Source organism: Pollicipes pollicipes, unplaced genomic scaffold (genome assembly GCF_011947565.3).
Source record: "Pollicipes pollicipes isolate AB1234 unplaced genomic scaffold, Ppol_2.1 Scaffold_3447;HRSCAF=4054_pilon_pilon_pilon, whole genome shotgun sequence".
NCBI classification, from domain to species: domain Eukaryota; kingdom Metazoa; phylum Arthropoda; class Thecostraca; order Pollicipedomorpha; family Pollicipedidae; genus Pollicipes; species Pollicipes pollicipes.
Window position 1 is genome coordinate 25,567,864 of NW_023596297.1, and position 20,619 is coordinate 25,588,482.

General features: G+C 59.4%; 1 protein-coding gene across 1 annotated transcript in view; it reads right to left on the reverse strand.

Moving 5' to 3' along the window:
* LOC119092349 (dedicator of cytokinesis protein 7) overlaps positions 1-19,544 on the reverse strand; it is a 20,760-nt gene extending 1,216 nt beyond the window's left edge. Inside the window, exons 1-30 of the mRNA XM_037215313.1 lie at positions 19,257-19,544; positions 17,242-17,359; positions 16,636-16,820; positions 15,939-16,140; positions 15,433-15,615; positions 14,650-14,771; positions 13,928-14,204; positions 13,403-13,571; positions 12,735-12,943; positions 12,291-12,471; positions 12,092-12,115; positions 11,256-11,390; positions 10,787-10,928; positions 10,185-10,329; positions 9,526-9,714; positions 8,819-8,922; positions 8,329-8,365; positions 8,197-8,256; positions 7,617-7,798; positions 6,887-6,987; positions 6,435-6,455; positions 5,628-5,754; positions 5,155-5,335; positions 3,760-3,843; positions 3,684-3,728; positions 2,671-2,930; positions 2,080-2,113; positions 1,933-2,032; positions 1,285-1,385; positions 71-270 (exon numbers count right to left, since the gene is read on the reverse strand). Of these exons, the coding sequence (XP_037071208.1) occupies positions 71-270; positions 1,285-1,385; positions 1,933-2,032; positions 2,080-2,113; positions 2,671-2,930; positions 3,684-3,728; positions 3,760-3,843; positions 5,155-5,335; positions 5,628-5,754; positions 6,435-6,455; positions 6,887-6,987; positions 7,617-7,798; positions 8,197-8,256; positions 8,329-8,365; positions 8,819-8,922; positions 9,526-9,714; positions 10,185-10,329; positions 10,787-10,928; positions 11,256-11,390; positions 12,092-12,115; positions 12,291-12,471; positions 12,735-12,943; positions 13,403-13,571; positions 13,928-14,204; positions 14,650-14,771; positions 15,433-15,615; positions 15,939-16,140; positions 16,636-16,820; positions 17,242-17,359; positions 19,257-19,315 (3,977 nt within the window). The 5' untranslated portion in view covers positions 19,316-19,544. The remainder of the gene's footprint in view (positions 1-70; positions 271-1,284; positions 1,386-1,932; positions 2,033-2,079; positions 2,114-2,670; positions 2,931-3,683; positions 3,729-3,759; positions 3,844-5,154; positions 5,336-5,627; positions 5,755-6,434; positions 6,456-6,886; positions 6,988-7,616; positions 7,799-8,196; positions 8,257-8,328; positions 8,366-8,818; positions 8,923-9,525; positions 9,715-10,184; positions 10,330-10,786; positions 10,929-11,255; positions 11,391-12,091; positions 12,116-12,290; positions 12,472-12,734; positions 12,944-13,402; positions 13,572-13,927; positions 14,205-14,649; positions 14,772-15,432; positions 15,616-15,938; positions 16,141-16,635; positions 16,821-17,241; positions 17,360-19,256) is intronic.
* Positions 19,545-20,619: the final 1,075 nt, after the last annotated feature.

Sequence of the window (20,619 nt, forward strand, 5' to 3'; positions counted from 1 at the left end):
GCCCGGAAAACACCGGCCGCCGCGGTGGCTGGCCGGAAGTGTCCACTCCGCCGAGCCGCGCGCCGCCCACCTCATGGCCGACGGGCTGCCCACCTTGTACTCAAAGCAAGACACGGCCGTGTGCAGCAGCCGCAGCAGCAGCTGGATGCGCGACGGTCGGTACTCGGCCCAGGTGGCACGCAGCACGTCCGCGCGCGTGTTTTTCAGCACCCACAGTACGCAGGTCAGCAGGTCGCGGCTGGTCTCCGGCCGAATACCCGACAGGCCGCTCTGGGGAGCAGCGGACGTCAAACAGGCCGATCTGGGGAGCACCGGACGTCAGACAGGCCGCTCTGGGGAGCACCGGACGCCAGACAGGCCGCTCTGAGAAGCACCGGATGTCGGACAGGCTCCTCTGGGGAGCACGTGTCATACAGGCTGCTCTGGGGAGCACCGGACGTCAGACAGGCCGCTCTGGGAAGCACCGGACATCAGACAGGTCGCTCCGAGGAGCACCGCGCGTCAGGCCGCTCAGGGGAGTACTGGGCGTAAGACAAGCCACTTGGAGGAGCACAAAATGTGCGACACCCCGACGCACAAGTCAACAGGTCTGCATATCCGCGATGAAATACGTAGCCGCCAATGCAATTCGCTGCCTGTACCGAGACTTACTCAACAACTGTTGACTAAACCGCAACATCCTGCCTCAAAGAGTGCATCCCCTAATATCGCCTGATCGCAACCAACTGTGATACATGCAATGTCTCTTGTCTAGGCAATGAGTGACAAAAGCAAGCAATCACACATGCTTGCTTCTGCTATCTGTAACAGCTATATGTACACGTGTACGAACTACAGTGTGGTGCAACTAACAAAAGCGGGCATTGGGTGACAACATAACGTGCAGACATCACAGCCAGATTGTGTCAGAATTTTAAAAAGTGCAGCTAAACCAAATTCATGACGATAAAATTGTGAAGAATGACCCGAAACAACAGTTGCTCCAACCGCAAACCGGGGAGAACTTACGAAGTAGGACATGTCCGGAGTGATGGTACTCGACATATCCAGCTGCATGAAACGAGCATCACCCCTGAGCAGAGCCTCACAACGGTCCACGCGCTTAGCCACAATAACAGCTGGTCAGCGACGCGTTACCACAGCCCTGACCACCCACGCCCTGCTCGCCGCACCACTGTCCTGTGTAGCCCGACCTTCCCAAAACATCACACAGCAGGGGCCGCCAGCCCGCCCGAGGCCACTGTCCAGCACACGGGGTGCAGACGGCGGCGCGTCGGCGCTCACCTGGGCATCGCGTGCGGCGTCGTCACCGGCCGCGTCCCGGCCCCCGTTCAGCAGCTGGGCGCCCAAGGTGCCGCCCTCCCGGGACAGGTAGCCGCCGCGACCTGTGCCGGCCCCGTTAGAGGTCAGAGCTCGCCGGTCGGCCCGGCGGCCGCGCGGCCCGGCAGATCACCGCACGGACGGGAGTAGTGTGCGACAAGCCTGCTCACGAACACGCTCTGCCGAGGATGTACTCTAGTGCGGATCTGGTTCAAGAGCAAGCTGACTGCGCTGGCATTCAATAATGTGTCCAAATAGGAACCTGACAGCTCTCACGTCCTTCGCAAATGCATGTTGTGCTCTTCATCAATGTCCCGAACAGTATCTGCAGTTTGTCATGTCGTCAGCACGACCAGGCGCGAGGAGTTCGACGAGGAGTTCGCGGCTCGAGGAGCGCACGCAATCACGCACAGTTCCCGAGACAACGCGTCAGCTCGGCGGCCAGGGCAGCGTGTGAGACGATGCCCAAGGGCGGCGCTCTGCGCTGGCGAGCGCGCCTCCCCGCATACGCCTCTCGTCGTTCTGTCGCTCTCTGCGCAGCCCTGCCGGCCGGACTCGGGCACGGCCGGGCGAACGAGAGCCGGGCGGCCGGCCGCCGGCCGCCCCACTCACCTTGCGCGCTCCAGTCGTGCACGTGCTCCAGGTTGTCCAGCACGACGGGCAGCAGTGGCAGGTAGAGCAGCGCCACGCGCCGCCTTGGGGCCGTCGGATCCTGGAAGCCGCGGGTCGGCGTCGTGCCAGGCCAGCAGGTTGCGCCACCACGCTCACCGCCTTGCTGTGTGTGCCCGAGTTGCTGTGAACGACGACGATACCAGTTACGGACAGGGCGACGCTCGCTGGACGACCACGAGCAAGGGGCTGCAGCACGTGGCGGCGGTCTCTGCCCCGTGCGGATGAAAGGGCAAAACACGAGCCGCGTTTCAAGTCAGGGACCAATGCAGCGAGCCCCAGCGGCGGACTTCGCTGTGTCGTTTACTCTGTAACCAACAAACACATCGAACCCGGACTAGACACCCCAAAGCCCAAACATCAGGGTGCGTCGTTGCTCCACCCGCCGTCTGCAGACTGACCCGTCTTACTGAGGACCAGTCTGATCTGTCCGACCTGCTAAGCCTGCGGACTGACCTGCCTGATACGCCGACCGACCTGCCGCGCAGCACCAGGTCCAGCTCGCTGAGTACCAGGCTGATCTGTTTGACCTGCCACACCTGTGGACCTACCTGTCTGACATGCCGACTGACCTGCCGCGCAGCACCAGGTCCAGCTCGCTGAGCACGAGACTGGCCTGTCTGACACGCCGACTCACCTGCCGCGCAGCACCAGGCTGACCTGCCTGACACGCCCACTGACCTGCCGCGCAGCACCAGGTCCAGCTCGCTGAGCACCAGGCCGGCCAGGAAGTGCTGCTGCCGGAACTCGGCGCTCAGCTCGGCGAAGCGCGGCCGCTCGTTGGCCACCAGCGTGGACGACAGGTAGGACGACTGCGAGCTGGCCGAGCCCACCGACGGCGTCGGCGAGGCGGCCGGCTGAGCGCTGCTCAGCGGCGTGGCCAGCGGCAGGTTCAGCGAGAAGTAGTGCTCGTGCGAGCACACGATCCGCAGAAAGTCCAGCTGCGGCGGAGGCGCGGCGTCAAGCGACGGCCTCACGTACGCAGTGACGCCGTGCACACGAGCTCCAAAGACGCGGAACATCTACATTTGTATTTGCCTGAGACAGAGCGATGCAATCAACGCTGGCATTACTTTCTTCAGCAGGATCAACTCCCCAGCAAACTGTAACAACCTAAGCACCAATGCTACATCAATGCTGTCCTCCGACCGACTTACTAAGTTCTCACCTCACCAGATACCAGCTGCGTGTACGAGCCGAGAGACTGGCGCACGTGATCTGGTTGGTGAAGCCAGGGGGACGCCCACCTTGAGTGTGTCAGCTGCGCGTGCGAGCCGAGGCACTGTGCGCGCGCGTGCCCCCGGCTGGTTGACGGGGGATGGGCTGCCCACCTTGAGGTGTTGTCAGCTGCGCGTGCCCCAGGCTGGTGACGGACGGGGGGATGGGTCGCCCACCTGAGGTGTGTCAGCTGCGCGTGCCCCGGCTGGTGACGGACGGGGGGATGGGTCGCCCACCTTGAGGGTGTCAGCTGCGCGTGCCTCGGCTGGTGACAGACTGGGGGATGGCTGCCCCCGTTGAGGTGTGTCAGATGCGCGTGCCCCGGCTGGTGACAGACTGGGGGATGGGCTGCCCACCTTGAGGTGTGTCAGCTGCGCGTGCCCCGGCTGGTGAAAGACTGGGGATTGGCCTGCCCACCTTGAGGTGTGTCAGCTGCACGTGCCCCGGCTGTTGACGGACGGGGGGGGGCTGCCCACCTTGAGGTGCGTCAGCTGCGCCGGGTCGGCGGCGAGCGCGCGGCGGGACAGACATCTCGCGGCAGTAGAGCCGCACCAGGCCCAGCAGGAACGTGCGGTCCATCACCGACAGCAGATCGTTGATGAAGAAGGCCAGCGCCGCGTTCAGTCGACTCACGTCCTGAAGGCCGCCGTCCGGTCAGACGCCACCAGGCACATCACAGGGCGTCGCCGAACACACAGGATCTGTGCCAGACGCAGGCCACCGCTGCCACCGATCAGTCAGCTGCTGTCGTGCAACACTACAGACACATTTCGCCCGGAAACGTGCTAGATAGACCTTACCACACGCCAGAGACACATACCACTCGGATATATGCTGTACAGACCTTTTCAGACATGAATGGGCATCAGTTGAGACGACTGCAAGGCATTAAAATCCCCACGAACTGCCTCAGTGACAAGTTTTCAATAGTTTTTAAGTTTTCAGCAAAAGTGGGACAGTATACATAGCACTGTGCACTAAAACAGGGGAGCAGCACCAAATATTGTAAAATGTCAATATTCCATTCAGTCTCATCACGGCCACATGTTTTCACTGCATCAGCGTTGCACTACAAGGCAAAATGGACATACCAACACCCTAAACAACAGCTAGGTTGATACGGGTGTGCAGTTCACGTAAGGACGAGACTGTTCAAGAGCAGCACACACAATTCTGACGAGCCCCAGCCGTGGCCTTCGGCAGGAGGCGGCAGCGGGGGCAGGGGTGGGGCCTGCCGGCGGACGCGGCGCTGACCCCGGGTCGGACGACGTCGGCGGCGGCCAGCGGGGCGGCGCCGGGCGAGCCGGGCCGCTCGGCGCACTGAGCCGCCCTGCAGCGCGGGTGGCGCGGCGGCAGCGTGGCGCTCCGCTTGGGGGAGCGCAGCGTGCGCGGAGGCGTCGGCGGGTCCGGGGTGGCGGCGCGCTCCTTCGGCAGGTCCGCCACAGGACAGGTCAGGGATCAGGGACACAGGACTGGTCACCGGACGGGAGCCTTATCTGGAGGCAGCCACGGACAGGGCAGGCACCGCGGTTGAACCGGTCATCGCTGCTCTCGCGAGTCCAATCGAACGCGCGCGGTTCGCAAAGCTCTGTCTATCCAGCAGCTGTGCGGCTAAAGCAGACATTGCTAGATCGCACCGTTTGCGTGCCTTATAAACAACGCAATTATGATGAAAAAGCAAAAGCGATTCCAGGTCTTCGATCCACACGATCCACATCTACACAACCTAAAACGCCGCGGCGCCGCACACAACCACCGACGTCACGGTAGGGCGACTGCGGGCACACACGGTCTGTCCCAGCTGGGGTTGCACGGTCGCCAAACGCCACCACTGCTCCGCGCCCGGCATACCAAACCACGGCGGCCGACTCAAGCACCGGTAGCGCTCGCTCCCAGCCGCAGGCACCGGTCGAAAGAGCCCCAGTCCGGGCGGTCGAACGCACTCACCCGCGTCACCTCGCGGTTGTCGCGTGTCTGCCGGCTGACAATGTCGTTGGTGATGCTGGTGACCAGCGTGGTGACGTCGTCGGCGAAGCGCTCGGGGAAGCGGTAGCGGCGCGGCGCCTCCATGCGGCCGCTCGACGCCAGGTGACACAGCATCGACTTGAACATCAGCTCGAAGAAGAACCTGCCGGACGCGGCGGCGGCTGAGCCACGCGGCGACGGGTCGGTCGATGCGCAGCCGCCACATGCGAGCGACACGCGACGCTGGCGGGGAACACGCCGCGGCTTCGGCCTTTCATACAGAAGAGAACGCGGCGCGCCGCGTCGTCCGCCCCTTATCAAGCACCAGCTACCACTGTACGTTGCTCACACCAGCGCACCCAGGCCGTTGTCCGGCACGTATTCCCACGTGGTTAGAACATCGATTGCCGCGCGGGGACCCGGTGCTGACACGAGCGCTCGGCGCCGTTGCTCACCAGGGGTTGAGCATCGCCAGCTCTCGCGAGCGGCCGCTGGACACCACCCACTGCAGCGCCAACTCCTCGTGCACCACCTTGCGGGTAGTGGCCGTGCGGCTGGACACCAGCAGCTCCTGACTCACGCCTGTGGCGGCGGGAGGCGAGGTGTCATCGGCGGCAGCGGTCGGAGCGAGCGGCGAGCCACACTGCGAGCGAGCGAGCCGGCCGCTACGCCGGACGCCGGCGTCACCGGCCGCAGCGGCCGGAGCGAGCGGCGAGCTACACTGCGAGCGAACGAGCGAGCCGGCCGCTACGCCGGACGCGAGCGTCACCGGCCGCCTTCACAGCCCACACATCACGCTCAGGGAGCACCCCGCCCCCAGCCATCCCGGCAGGCGCCGAGGGCGAGCGGCTTCGCAGCGGCAGCGGCGTGGAGCGGCGGATGTGGGCCGAGCCGCGGGCGTGCGCTCGACAGTACGCGTGACGGTTTCAGGCAGCGGCAGGCGGCGTGACGGCGACAGCAGGGCGAGCGCGGGGACACGGACTGGTGACGAGGGCGGGTCAACGTGTGGGGCGCCGCGGGTCGGGCGGGCATCTGGCGCACATGTGACGCGCCTATGCCGTTCCCATACACGCGCAGGCAGGCGGACGCGGAGAAAACGGATGCAGGACCACTGGACCGGGGCGAGCGAAAAGCCGTTCGCAGACACAAAGCGATAAGCCACAGACAACGCGACACGGCGACAATCAACACCAGCGATGCGACCAGCCAAACCGACGCGCCTCCCGCCAGGGCCGGCGGGCCGCATCGACTTCGCTCCGTACCTTCGTGCAGCTCTTCCAGCACTGAGTATGCGCCCAAGGGCAGTCACGGTTAGCCTCAACGACTGGTCGACAAGCCATCGTGTCACCGTTAGATAAGACCCGCTGCAGGCGACTGTCACTGAGCGCGGGCCGCGGTCACCAGTGGCATGTTGTCCTGATTTGCTCCCGGTGGCCGCTTTACGAAGGCTAAGCAAAAGAGGTCTAATTCTAACCGTTTGCTATCCACAAAACATACTGGAAAAATATCATGCCGTCACATACAAAACCTAAGAAGCTGCTTAGATGTTTCACAGCACAAAAGGCCGGGAGAGCGCGCCAGTCCACCTCCCCACCCCCATCCGGGCGTGGACCGGTGCAGCCTCCACAGCACGGGACCGCCTGAGAGGACGCAGAGCTTCCCCTCATCGCCCTTCCTCCGTCGGTCGGCCCCAAGCTGAGCGGCGGCTACTGACCGGTGCGAAGGCTGGCAGTCCGATCCAGGGCGCGACTCAGGATCTGCCCAACCTCCGAGTCGGCGTCCAGCGGCGCCGCCATGTTCGGGTTACTCGTGCTCCTGGCCGGACGACGGAGAGACGGGTCAGGTCACAGTGGGACCCCACCGAGTCACTGACGGACGGAGGCACCCGAGACAGGTCACAGAGGTACCCGAGACGGGTGGCGGCGCGTCAGGAGGCAGGTGACGGCGAGTCAAAAGGCACGCGATGGCGCATCAGGAGGCAGGTGACGGCGAGTCAGGAGGCAGGTGACGGCGAGTCAGGAGGCAGGTGACGGCGAGTCAGGAGGTAGCTGACGGCGCGTCAGGAGCCAGGTGACAGCGAGTCAGGAGGCAGGTGACGGCGAGCCAGAAACCAGGTGACGGCGAGTCATGAGGCGGGTGACGCCTATTCAGTTGGCACCGCGCATAACCTCGCAAGTTGTGCGTTATTACATAAAACATTCACGAGCTTCCCGTGACATAAAGACCTCCATCCTCACCTACACAACCCGACTCTGCCAACCGGCTATCAGACCCTGCTCCAATCCCCAGAGTCCAGAATCCCGCCAAATGCCTGGACGGGCTGCCGGCTCTCGGCGGCGGCCCCAATGGCACCCTCCGCCGGGTCGCGGCGAGGGCTGACGCAGACAGTCTGCGTCTCCGCCCCCGTCTCGGAGCGTCCCGGCCCGCGCGCGAGCGTCTCCCACCTGCTGAAGGTGCGGGCGCGCGGCAGCGAGGAGGCCCGGCCGACGTAGGCGGGGCTGTGCGGCGGCGAGAGGCCGCCCAGCACCGGCTCGGCCGCGCCCTGCGGCAGCGTGCACTGGTACCGCACGTACGTCATCAGCAGCGCGTTCCGGCCGTGCTGATCGTTACGCGACTCCAGCAGGTCCTGCCGGCGGGGAGGGCAGATGTTAGCGGGGCGCCCGCAGCCGGACGTCCGGCGCCACACACCAGCCAGGCCGCAGCCGTTGCGCGCAGCCGTTCACTGTTGTGAAGAACCCTCTTGAAAAGAATTGCAGAGCCACCAGAACAGGGGCAGACCAGTTGGAAAGCAACACGAAAAAGAGTCGGCGTTTGTTCTGCTCGGCCTGCTTTCTATTCAATGAAACGTACGCCACCTCGTGGAAGCTGCTTATATTTTATAGCCAACATCAGTTTGTAAGCCACAAAGCAAGAGGCACAATCCAAAGTCATTCTGGCCAAAGCTGCCGCTGCCGTGGGACGCCCCTGGCGCCGAGCCGTGCTGGACGCGGCCGGCCGTCCGGCGGGGGACCGGCAGGCACGCACCGAGACCCGCTGCACCAGCTGTCCGATGGCCTGGAAGCACGGCTGGCCGGTGTTGATGACCTGGCCGGCGACGATCGGCGGCCGCACCAGCAGCTGCAGCAGCCGGTCCAGTAGCAGCGGCAGCAGGCGCACCAGCCGCTCCGGATCGCTCTCGCTCAGCTGCTGGATGCTGGGCGGCGGGAGGGCACGGGACGCGTCAACCCCGCGTTCAACCCCTCGACCAACGGCCAGCAGGCACTGACCCCCGGACAGCTCCGCTAACGGGCTGAGCAGCGCGCCACTCCGGCACGCCGGGCGAGCTGGACCCGTCAGAGACCTGGCGCGTGGGGGCTCGCGGCGCGTGCGGCGCGTACGTGAGACGGTGAATAGTCCGTCAAACGGCAGCAGAGTTGAGTGCGACTGTGCTGACTGTTACAATAGATCCACTGTGACCAGTTGTCCTCCACACGTCAAACGTGCTACAATGTGAGCCGTAAAACCTTAGAGAACGCGCAAAACATGTACGCGACGAACGAAAAACTATTGTCTCCCTTTCCTCAGCAGGTGATGCTGGGTCATTATGGTCTGCCAATGCACCGGTCGTGCCTGATCGCGGACCACCGGCCGGCACTCCAGCACCCACCTGCGGTTCAGCTCCGCCTCCACGTTGTTCTCCCCGATGCGGGGCGGCACCACGCCACTCTCCACCACCCGACACATGGAAAGGAAGCTGTCGATGCCCTTGTCCTGAAACACACCACAGCACAGTCATGCACCCTGCAATGCAAATATTAACAGGCGCGACATGAATGACAGGCTTATGCGCCTGACAACTTATGTCACGTTCTCTTCTTTCGGAAACAGGCGATTTATACGGAAAGGACTCGTTCAAATCCTAAGCTGGTTATGTTAAGTGGCATAATAAAACCGTTGATTTTTTAATAGAACAGATGACAGGCTCACACAGCATACTGCTCGCTTAAAAACTAGGCTTTATTTACGCATGCGTGTAGTGCAAGACCTAGTCATCAAGAAACTAGCATTAGCATAACGACTAAACGTGATCAGAGCCCCTCGATGGGTGACCTGCCACGGTACCAAGCCATCTATAACAACGTAGCAACCACGACACCCAACCGAGTCACCTAGCATTACCCTTTGTCAGCACAGCGCGAGAGACGTCTCCAAAAAAAATCCGTGTTGCCCCATTCAGTTCTAGCGAGAAGCATCGAAAGCAGCGAACGTCCAGCGAGTTCGTCCGCTGCCCCCTCACCACCTGTACTGACGGCGGCAGGGCCCGCCCGGATCCCTTCACGACGACACATCTGCCGTGCCCCGCCCGTCACTCACCTGGGCGTGCACGGACGTCTCGGCCGTGATCGAGACGGAGAAGAGCGGCCGGTGGTTGTCGACCCACTTGACGCCGGGCAGGTTGATGTCGGGCGTGATGTAGGGGTAGTTGGGCGGCGGCGGCTCCAGCAGCACCGGCAGGCACGCGTCGCCCGTGTTCAGGCGGCCGTCTCGGAACACCGGCAGCCACTGGAGCAGGACGGCGTCACACGGCTGACGTGACGCTGGGTCACAGAGCGGCCACTCGGCGGCAGGCAGCGGCGGCCAACGTCACAGGACGTAACGCTGGGTCACACAACGGCCACTCGGCGGCAGACAACAGCGCACGTCATCACACGCTGGGTCACGGAGCGGTTACCGGCACAGGACAGGGTCACGGCGCCACGCCCGGAGGCACTGTCACCGGGCACAATGTAACGTTACGTGGGGACGCACAGGTGGCCGCCTCCCCGGAACAAAAGACCAGCACCTACCAACATACCACCTCCCCACGCGAACACGCATTGGCACAGCACAGTGCACACAACGCCACATGACAGCGGCCGACAGGCAACCGAACGTCACTGGCATGCTCTTATGAAATCGGGTAATCGTCAGTGGCTGCTCTCACGTCGCGGCAAGGAAAGACGAAGCGCAGGCAGCCAGACTCCGGACGTTACCGTGTATCCGATCGGGGTGGCGGCGCTGGTCTGCTCCTGCTTGCGCGGCTGGCAGCTGATGTGGAAGAAGGTGAACAGCAGGTGGTGCGCGTCCGTCAGGTTAGCCGGCAGCTTCAGCTTGATCTCGTCGTAGAAGTCCGGCATCCTGGGAGGCAGGACGACCACCTTGTCAACCATACAGCCACCAGCCTCACTCGCAGACCTGGCGCAAAACTGGCCGGACAACTGGCGTCTACGCAGCACGCCAGAAGGAGCCGATAACGTACCCTTGCGGGATACAGCCCAGCGTCTTGGAATCTACCGACAACGCGCCCCAAATTATCAGCCACTCCACCTCAGGGCGGCGCTCAAACAACACGTTGGAACAAGGCTAACATGCACAACGGCGCAGTGTTCCGTCATCTCCTGTCCCGTCCGACATCCCATTCATCATTCGACTTCGCGAGAGCTCTTCCCAGAGCGGCGCCTCACTTGACTGCCGCGCCGAGCGCACCACGCCCGCGTGAGCGCGTGCTGGGCACGGGCGACGCCTCACTGACTGTCGCATCGATCACACCACGCCCGTATGAGCGCGTGCTGGACGCGGGCGGCGCCTCACTGACTTGTTGTGGTAGCTGACGGCCGTGTGCGCCTCGCTGACGAACTCCGGCATGGAGGAGCGGCCGAAGATAACCGGCATGGGCGCGCCCGCACCCTCGCCGTTCAGGAACTGCACGCGCACGGCGATGTTGCGGGCTGATATGCCTGCGGGCATGGCCCACCCGAGACAGGGGTTACCAGCACCGACCCATCGGGAACAGGGCGGGGCGGGAGCGGGCAGGTTGTCAGAGCTGCACCAGGTCGCATGTGGACCCGCATAGTTCACGCTGACAGAGCTGCTGACAGGCAACCAGGCTGGTAGAAGGCATGCAATAGGAACATGTCAGGAGGGTGCAAGCGGTTTGAAAATCCCAATGAGTGCATCGGAACGCACGATACAACTGAATCAACAGCAGCTTCAATTGCAGTTGAATAGGGACCCCACCAGTGGCGCGTGTTTCAAGCCAGCTGCGACGGCGCCGGCCGCGGTACCTGGCTTGTTCGGGTAGTTGGTGAAGTTGACGCTCTTGGGCGACACGAACAGCACGCTGCGGTAGAGGAAGTGCGGCTCGTACACCGCCTGCGAGGGGAACTCGAGCAGCTCCTTGCAGGGCCGGCACTTGTCGTCTGGCGGACGGGCGGGGCGACGATCAGCACGGCACGGTGCACTGGGCACGAGGCGCACCGCCAGCGCCGCACAGTCGCGCCGACGCCGCCGGTTCGGCGGAAGACGGACGCGCAGCGTCCGCGCACGTCAGCACACCTGCCGCATACGGCAGGCAACACAGCGATGCGAACCGAAAAAGATGATAGGTTTGTAGAAGAGATGATGAAATTGAAATGAATGATACGAAGTGAGACTGAATGTAAGCACTAGCATCCTGACGCCAGAAATGAAACCGGGGAAAATCTACGAACGATTGGCAGTACAATGTTATCAGCTATCAGGCTCCAGAATTAAGGGAAGCCAACATCCAATGTTGTGATGCCTCAGGATTCAGGATCGTGCCAAGGATGGTGACAAAAGCGGACAAGTCACTCAGAGACAGAAGCAAGCCAGACGACCACCACTAGAAAAAACACACAAATATAGAAAATGTCAAAGTCCCTACAAATAGCTCGCGATGGTAATTAGCTGATTAACAAAGGTGACGAAGCATCAAGCACCAGCTCAACGTCGCAAAACGGGCTGGCAGAACGCACAAACCCACGCACAAACGCAACCGAATACCCATACAAATGACGGCCGAGTGAGCCAGGCGACTCACAGGTGTCTGGAAACAAAACCAAGCGGTCAGCGCGGCCGGCGGGCGCCGCCGACTACTCACAATCGTCACCCTCCAGCGGAACGGCTGCGTGCAACGGAGCGCGCGGGCCGTGAGACAGTGGCGGCGCCGGCCGGTCGCCTCACATGCAGCGTCCTACGGCCAAATATAACGGCGTGTGTGACGGACGAGCCTTGGTCACGCGGCGGTGGTCGATAGCCCGCCCTCACCCGCTGCGGCCCCCCGGACGCGCCTGCCTTACCGGGATACGGCCTGATTTTGGCCAGCTCCGGCGTCAGGCAGTTCTTGACCTCGTCCGGACACGGCGATATGTCCAGCTTGAGCGTGCCGCCGATGCACTTGAGCTTCTTCAGCCCGCTGCTGGGCCGCTTCAGGTCCTGCAGGTGCTTGAACAGGTCCTCCTCCTTCAGCCGGTCGCTCTCCTGCAGGCGCGACGAAAGCGCGGCGTTACGTTTCTCCGACCCGCTCGGCGTTCTACAAAGACACGCTCGCACGCAGTCGCCCTTGAACACGCCCCAGATCACGCGCCGGGCCCATTCTCGCGCGACGCTCAACGCTGCCGGTGCGCGGGCGGGCGACGCACCACCTTGTCCACATATCGCGCGCGAGAGGCGAAGCGCGGCGGGCTCACCGCGCAGCGACGACACTCCTCAGCCGGCGCACGCCCCGCTCACCCTGCTCTCACCTGCTTGAAGAAGCTGGCGACGGTGAGCGTGACGGGCCGGAACGTCTGCAGACTCTGGCCGAACTGCTCGGGCGTGAGCGTGCGCCGTTCGCTGAAGCTGCGCCGCTCGAACGAGCCGCGCCGGCCCAGGCCGCCGCTGCCGCCCCCGCCCTCGCCCGCCGCCGGCCGCTTGCGGAACTGGTCGAAACTCGACTGGGAGGACTTGCGCTCTGCCGGCGCCAGAGACAACGTGCATACGACGTACGTTGTAAATGCGTCAGGTATCCCATTTAGCAATGTGTACTCGCCATTTGTCTCTTTTGCCGCAGTTCGTCGGCAGCATGTTGGCTGCATGTTTGATTAGGTTAGAAGATGCTGCTGGGGGCTGCAGCATCAAACATGCCAGGTTACGTTAGAAATTAAATGTGATCATGTAATCGGCACTTATTTTCTGCAAACGTGAACTATTTCTGTCGCCTTGCGGATGCGTTCGCAAAAGATTAAGTCAGATCATTAGACACCTCAAGAAGGTTTCATGTTGAAAAACACTGTCGAGCTAAAAATAGACAGCGCTGGACACAAACCCCGCTGAGTGCACGGTTGCGACTCGAGAGCAAATATCGCGCGTGAGTTTTTCGGGGAGTCACCAGAGATGTCCAAGGCTGCCGGAGAGCCCTGTCTGCACCCACCGAGACTGTTGGGGTTGCTGGACGTGTCCCTGTCGCCGGCCTCCCGCTCCAGACTGTTGATGCCGTCCACGATGTTGGTCAGGAAGATGGCCGTCCAGGCGAACGGCATGCGGTACTGGCCGAGCCGCTCGCAGAAGCCGGCCGCCACGGCGTGCGCCTTCTCCCGGCTCTGCGGCGGACGCGGGGCGGCGTCAGCGGCGTCATCGGCTCCGGCCACAACAGCCGTGCGCCACTCCAGCGGCACGTGGCCTGTCTGGCCCACTCGTGTCCGCTGGGGTCCAGTCAGTGCGCGGCACGAGCGCCGACCGACCGGAAGTCGGGGAAGTCGATGCCCCGCTGATGGCCTGAGTCAGGCCCGTCGCACTGGCGTCGCAGCGGCATTCTCTCTACTGAGTGCGGCACATGCAGCGGTGGACCCAATGCCAGCCCATGTCAGTGGTTCATAATGGGGAAATAGTTCAGGGTAGGTAATGTAGTCAACTCTTTAGGCGACAGACCAGCGGTGCGACCTCCATCGTGACCCACCTTATCATTGATGTACGGCTCGGCGCACTCGTTGATGTCACCCTGCATCACCTTCTCCAGCTTGATCACAAGGAACAGGTCCGCCGAGGGGTAGGTGATGTCAAAGATGCAGCTCTTGCTGAGTGTGCTGATGTCGACGTAGGGCACGTGGTCGCGCATCATGCTCTTCATCTGCTCCGAGTTCATGTCGAAATAGAAGTTCTCCGATATCTTCTTCTTCCGGCCGGCGTCGTACAGGGCCATCGAGGCGAAGATGGGCTCGATCGTCACCTCCAGCCTGCCAGGACGCCAGTCTCGTCACGACAGCCGACGACAGCCGCGTGACGCCACCTCACACTGCGGGCTTCTCGGTGACGTCACACCGCCACGCGTCTCCGCACCTCGGCGCCGGGCACCGCGAATGGCGCCGCCACGCGAGACGACACTGCACACGTGACTGGGTCCGCACAAAAGAGCGAGATGTTACAGAGAGATCCGGAGCCGCAAGACGCTGCTGCGTCGCGGGCGAGATGCTGAACTGCCGTTAGACGTTGCTGCGGTCACGCTCCCAGACCAGGCAGGAGCTGAGCCTTCAGAGCGCAAACACAGTCACCTATCGTCCCAAAACGTACACCACAAGCTGCCCACGGGTTCAAGACAGCGGCTCGGCTCGCGACGCGGGTGGCGCTGGCGCCCGGGCCGGCCAGCCTGCGCCGCCCCAGGTCACCGCGAGCGCGTCTTACTTGAGCTGGAGACACTTGACGAGGATGCGGTGGCCACGGTGCTCGGCCGGCAGCGGCGGCGCGGCGCGGCGCTCTATCACGTCCTCCTCGTCCTCGGGCGGGTACAGCGAGAACAGCGAGCCCTGACCACAGACGTACGCGTGTGGGACAGCGAGAACAGCGAGCCCCGACTACAGGCGGAAGTAGTATTTTCGGGTGTGGCACAGCGAGAACAGTGAGCCCTGACCACAGACGGGAGTAGTATTTTCGGGTGTAGCACAGCGAGAACAGCGAGCCCTGACCACAGACGGAAGTAGTACGTACGGGTGTGGTACAGCGAGAACAGCGATCCCTGACCACAGACGGAAGTAGTACGTACGGGTGTGGTACAGCAAGAACAGTGTGCCCTGACCACAGACGGAAGAAGTGCGTAAGGGTGTGATACAGCCAGAGCAGCGGGCCCTGACCATAAACACGGGTGTGGCACGGCACATCAGAGAGCCATGGTCAGACATGGCATTTTCCGGTTGGCTTCCAATACACCCACCCGCTCGATCCTGTGCCCAGACGTGACGCCCCCGCCCCATCGGGCATGTACTGGTCTTCACACCAGTTGACCTTGGCACAGGCTGGGCTAGTGCCACAGAACCACAAGGCCCGATGCTCTCACACGGATAAATCCGACTATGGGGACGCCTGGATCCGCGCTACGACCGTGTCATTGTCGTCACCCTGGCCTGGCCCCGGCCGGCCCCAGTGACCAACGGCGGCAGCGGTGGCCGGCCGGCGGGCGGGGCGTCTCACCAGGCGGCCTTGCTGACGGCGCGCCTCGTTCAGCCGGTCCAGCGTGTCCGTCGGCACGCGGTCCAGCAGCGACGGCAGCAGCGCGTCGGCCGTCGAGTTCTTCAGGTCGAAATGGGAGGCCCAGCTCCCACGCGGCGTGTCGGCCATCAGCATGCTGCTGCGGGCCGAGCTTGACGGCGTCGACTGGGAGCAGCCGGGGCACGGGGTCAGCGGCCAACCGGCCTCGGGAGGACGGTAGCCGGCCGAGGCGGTCGGCACCTGGGCTATCTCTGCTCAGGACTGTCGACACTGTGCTACCTGAGCTATCTCATGGCAGGGTTCTGCGTGGGACTGTCGGAAACTGCGCTCCTTGAGCTACCTCGCGACAGTCCTCTGCATAGGACTGCCATTCGAGGACTTGAAATTATCACGGCCAACAGACAAGTGAAACAGTATGAAGTTACTGATTAAGCAGTCAAAATGGCCTCAGCAGCGCTCCATTGTTCTGCACGCGCTTGAATGGCTACCTTGCTGGCGCCATTAGAGATGGAAAACTCCACCACGCCGTCAACCTCGTACTCCTGATACAGCTCGGCAGATGTCTGCACTTGTGTTTCCAGCGAGCGCTGGTAGATGCCAGCACTGCCGAACTCCGAGTACCGCCGATGAGCGTACACCCAGTCGGACAAGTAGTGGCGCACGCACTCCTGTACGTGCAGGTCTAGCGATCTGAGACATGAATGAAAAAGCCAAATCAGTGCACCACATATCATACATTTACATAAATCTGAATCTGACAGGGTCATGCAACTGGCAATGTCTCACTCGGCTTGAACATTAGCACATTACCGCGACCAGCGGTGTTTGCATTACCCAGCACGCAGCACGTCCATAGTGTGCAGCTACCACCAGCTACAGATGCAAGGGAAGGGGCGGAGGGAATAGCTGCTACTCCTCCTCGGACTTTGTCCACAATTCCCACCAAGCCGAAGATGTTACAAGAAAAGAAGCAACTCAAACTACTTTGACCCCCACTTATAGGTTTCATCAGCTGGCCATAGCTACTCCTCTGTCGCAATGGTACCGTGTCCCTTCGATCACACAAACACTTCGTGGATTCGCGAAATGACACCATCTCATGTGGGAGGCGGGGGGAGGGCGGGGCAGCCGGAAAACGGTGCAGTGTTGGCGATGGTGGTGGTGGGGGGACGGGAGCACACTGACCCGATCTCGTGTTTGTCGGGCGCCAGCGGCCGGACGGTGCGGTATCGGCGCTGTATGATGCCCACGTCGATGTCGTCCGGCGGCGAGTCGAGCAGGTCACGCAGCTCGTCCGAGGCCAGCTCCAGCTGGTGCGCCTCCAGGAATTCTTCAAAGTCAAGTGGCTCCACCACGTCGCTGCAGCACGTCTGCGACAGAGCCGAGGAGTGTGATCGTCATCGAGCCGAACAAACATAGGGGATCGGCGCACGGGGTAGAGGTCATCGCAACACACGGCAAAGGGCGCCGGTCTAACGTATATGAGACGGAGTGGCGGTGACAAGAGGATGGTCCACAAGTCATTGTTCATGTCATATATCTGGGGCTGGGTCTATGACAGAGTTCACAAATAACAAACATGTTTATTTTGTCATCAGCACATCCAAACATCATGGTGCCTTCTGTATTCCCAGCCACAATCAGCCATGACAAATGTAGATGAGTGGATAGCTGCGCCCAGCTGAGCAGCTGCCCACGACGCCCGGTTGACAATAAGCGGGCGGTAACGGGCGGTTCAGAGGAGGGGGACCGTCAGCGGACCCTCTGGCGGGTCGAGATGGAGGCCCATACCGAGGAGCTGGGCGACGTCTGCACGCCGGCGATGGTGCGCGCGTCGCGGGTCGTACTGAAAGACACGGTGGAGGAGGCGGCAGAGGCCGCCTGGCGCCGCCGCTCCACGGCGTCATGTCTGAAACAAACCCAGAGGAGTTTGCTGCGAGCGGGGCTCCAGTCAGGGTGAAGCACTTGTATGAGGTCAAGCATGGTCTTGGGGGCAATGTCAGGAGCAGGTCATGCTCATCAGACTGCCATGGCATCATATGATTGTAGGGTTCAATAGTACTCATCCTATCTGTCTATTTGACATACATAACCAGGTTACACTGAGAGAAGGGAAGAACAAACAAGAAAACCCTTAGCCCAATTCAACCATGCTTTTGCACCACATTGCACCACATCCTTCGGAGTCTTGCTGCTTTCAGAAAGATGAGACTGCCATGAATCAGCTCACCACAGTAAAAATTGGCAGCAATCCTACACAAAGTTGCAAATGGTTGCAATAAATGTGCATAACAAATACAATTTTTATTCAAACCAGCAAGTTTTAGATGATACACCAAGGTCATCATGGCTGTGTGGACATTTGATAACGGACGACAGCATGTTTCCAATGGACGCCAAAGGTGGTTTTGAGTGTCTAAGAGTTTTAGCATTTTAGAAGCATGGTGTAGGACCTCCAAAGAAAAAACTGTCCACAATTAGCAGTGGGTTCTAATAGTTTCTTGACATTTTGTCCAAAATGATCAAAACATATTTATGGAAAGATAAGCTAAGAGTGCAATGGTAAGCAGCATACACAACCAAACTGTAACAATTTAACAATTATTATGGTGTAGTATAGCCATGACTATTTGTCACAGCATATATCAGTATCTTACAGAGAACAGCTGTATTAAGCATATATGAGATGCTGTAAAGGAACACCTGCATCTAGCACTCATGGCACATGTGATAAAACTTAAGTAGGATAAAGGACAGTGGTTTTCTAAAAAAAATACACAGATCATTTTCATTAGATGGCTGAACCTTCACTTCTGCTCACATGATTTCAGGCATCTTACAGGTAAGAGCAGGTAACCCTACTCTTATGGTATCAAAATCTAAGCATACAATGATGATTTTGGATGAAACCTGGACAGCCCATTAACCATGGCCTTCCCAAACACCAGGGGCTGCAAAAGAGCTGGAGCAGAACCAGGACATTGAATAATTTATCAAAGTATAACTTCTTTGCAGCACATGATGGCTGGCTGATGATCTCAATGTCATTCCTTACAACATGCCAAAATTTTAACACTGAATCAGTATACAAAAGTCCACACACTGCGGATGACATTCATGTGATGTAAGTGCACTGGAACTGGTGCATGCACGCACCAAGCTTAACAATGAGTCTTTTTGGGATGATGATGGTGATTTGGGCTTTGGGGCGCACTGACCACGTAGGTCATGTGGTGAATCTATATGCACTGCTACCAGGGGTGTTCATGCACTTAACTGTGAGCACAGAAATTATTATGTACATGCATTGATATTGCTGCTGTGATTTTGCTGGGATAGTGGGATAGGCACTCCTGGTCACCCATTCATGGGTGGCAGTTAGAAAGTTGCTCCTACGGTGGACATGTTTGCCACAATCTGAATGTTTCGGGCTAGTTTGTAGGTTTTACTCAGTGATATAATTATTACATAACTTTCCAAATTAACAAGAATACAAGTATGGCATGGCAGCAGTGAAAAATTCATGAGCAGCATGCAGTGAAAGGAAAATGTGTATTAGTGCCATCAAACAATACACATTATTAACTTGCAAAACATGTTATGACATTCTTGCTGTGAATTCAACTTTTGTTAAGCCAGCAATTGTAACATTGATATATGTTCTTTTTCTTCCTGATGCAACACACAACTTTATATACAATGAAATCAACCAACAGTGAACAATTTCAATCCTGACAGCTGCCCCACTACCGAAGGGGGGGGGGGTAGGAATGAAAAACAGCCATGAGTGGATATACAAAACTCACTTGGGAAGTTTTTGAGCAAATGCTCTCCTCTCGTTGCCACCTATGCCTGAGTGGTACATCAGTCAGTCACGTCGTAAGAAAATAGCGCTCAAATAGGGAATCACGGTGCGGCTGTCCAGTCTCACACCCCAAACGCAGAGCATTTGGTGGATGCCAATCACATAACTTGCAAGACTGAACCGATACTTTTAATTCAGCTAGACATGTATCGCCAACGGCTAGAAACAAAGCCAGTACATTCTCGGCCACTACCCATAACGATGCGACACCGCTGATAGCGTTATCGAATCCCCGCATCAGAGGCAGAATGCGAAGGGCGGACGTCGACAATTGCAGCGCATGCATCTAAATAACAACGGTGGTCTTAAAACACTGACATGTAAAGAGACGTCACTACTATTACGAGAATATCTCTTTGAGCGCTCAATTTGTGGAAATGTAAATGCACAGAATGCAATCAAAATGCTATATTTCCATGTTTATCACAAGTTTCGTGCTTTGAGCCATGTACACTCCGATAACAGCAGAGGTGAAAAAGGTGATATGGAATTTGCTGCTTGTAAATGAATCGTGAACGTCCCTCTGCGGTTGTGCAGGACATGCACGACGCGCAAGGCGTCATTTGCTTTCCCTTCATGCACGATGTTTCAGTTTTATCAACGCTTAAGCCACTGTCGCCAAGAAGGAAGCGGTGCATTGGCTTAAACATAAGTCCGGTTTTTATGCCGGTTGGTACAGAGCGGGGACGTCACTGGAGCTGAAACTTCAATGCGCCGCGAACCGCATGATGCCGCTCGTGATGCTGAGGACAGGGACGTCACTTTATGTATTTCCCGATGGGCTTTAGCCCCTCTTCACCCATGGTGGAGCGAGTCCATCAATACTGCACCGAGCCCTCTCTCGATTGTTGGTACACGAAGCCGTGGGTGTCGATTTCTGAACATGGTTTGGGAGGGGGGCAGATTCGAGGAAGTCGTCGTAAGGGGACGAGCCAAAACCTTTCCGGATTTGTTCCTAATGTTTTGGTTATATATATATATATATATATATATATATATATATATGTATGTGTGTGTGTGTGTGTGTGTGTGTGTGTGTGTGTGTGTGTGTGTGTGTGTGTGTGTGTGTGTGTGTGTGCGATGCTTACAGGCTTTTTTCAAGCTCGTATGCGTAGCCACAGCAATCACGCATGGAAGCCTCGCATATTGCATCTGCTTCTCATAAATGGGCCTGTTGTGTGAAGCTGAAGGGATGCAGTCGCAGCCCTCGTTCCATACGAAACAAATATGGTTGTGTATTATTTGTCTATTATGTGCTTAGGATGTCTGTATTCGGGCATTCGTTTACAAGAATTGATTGTCCA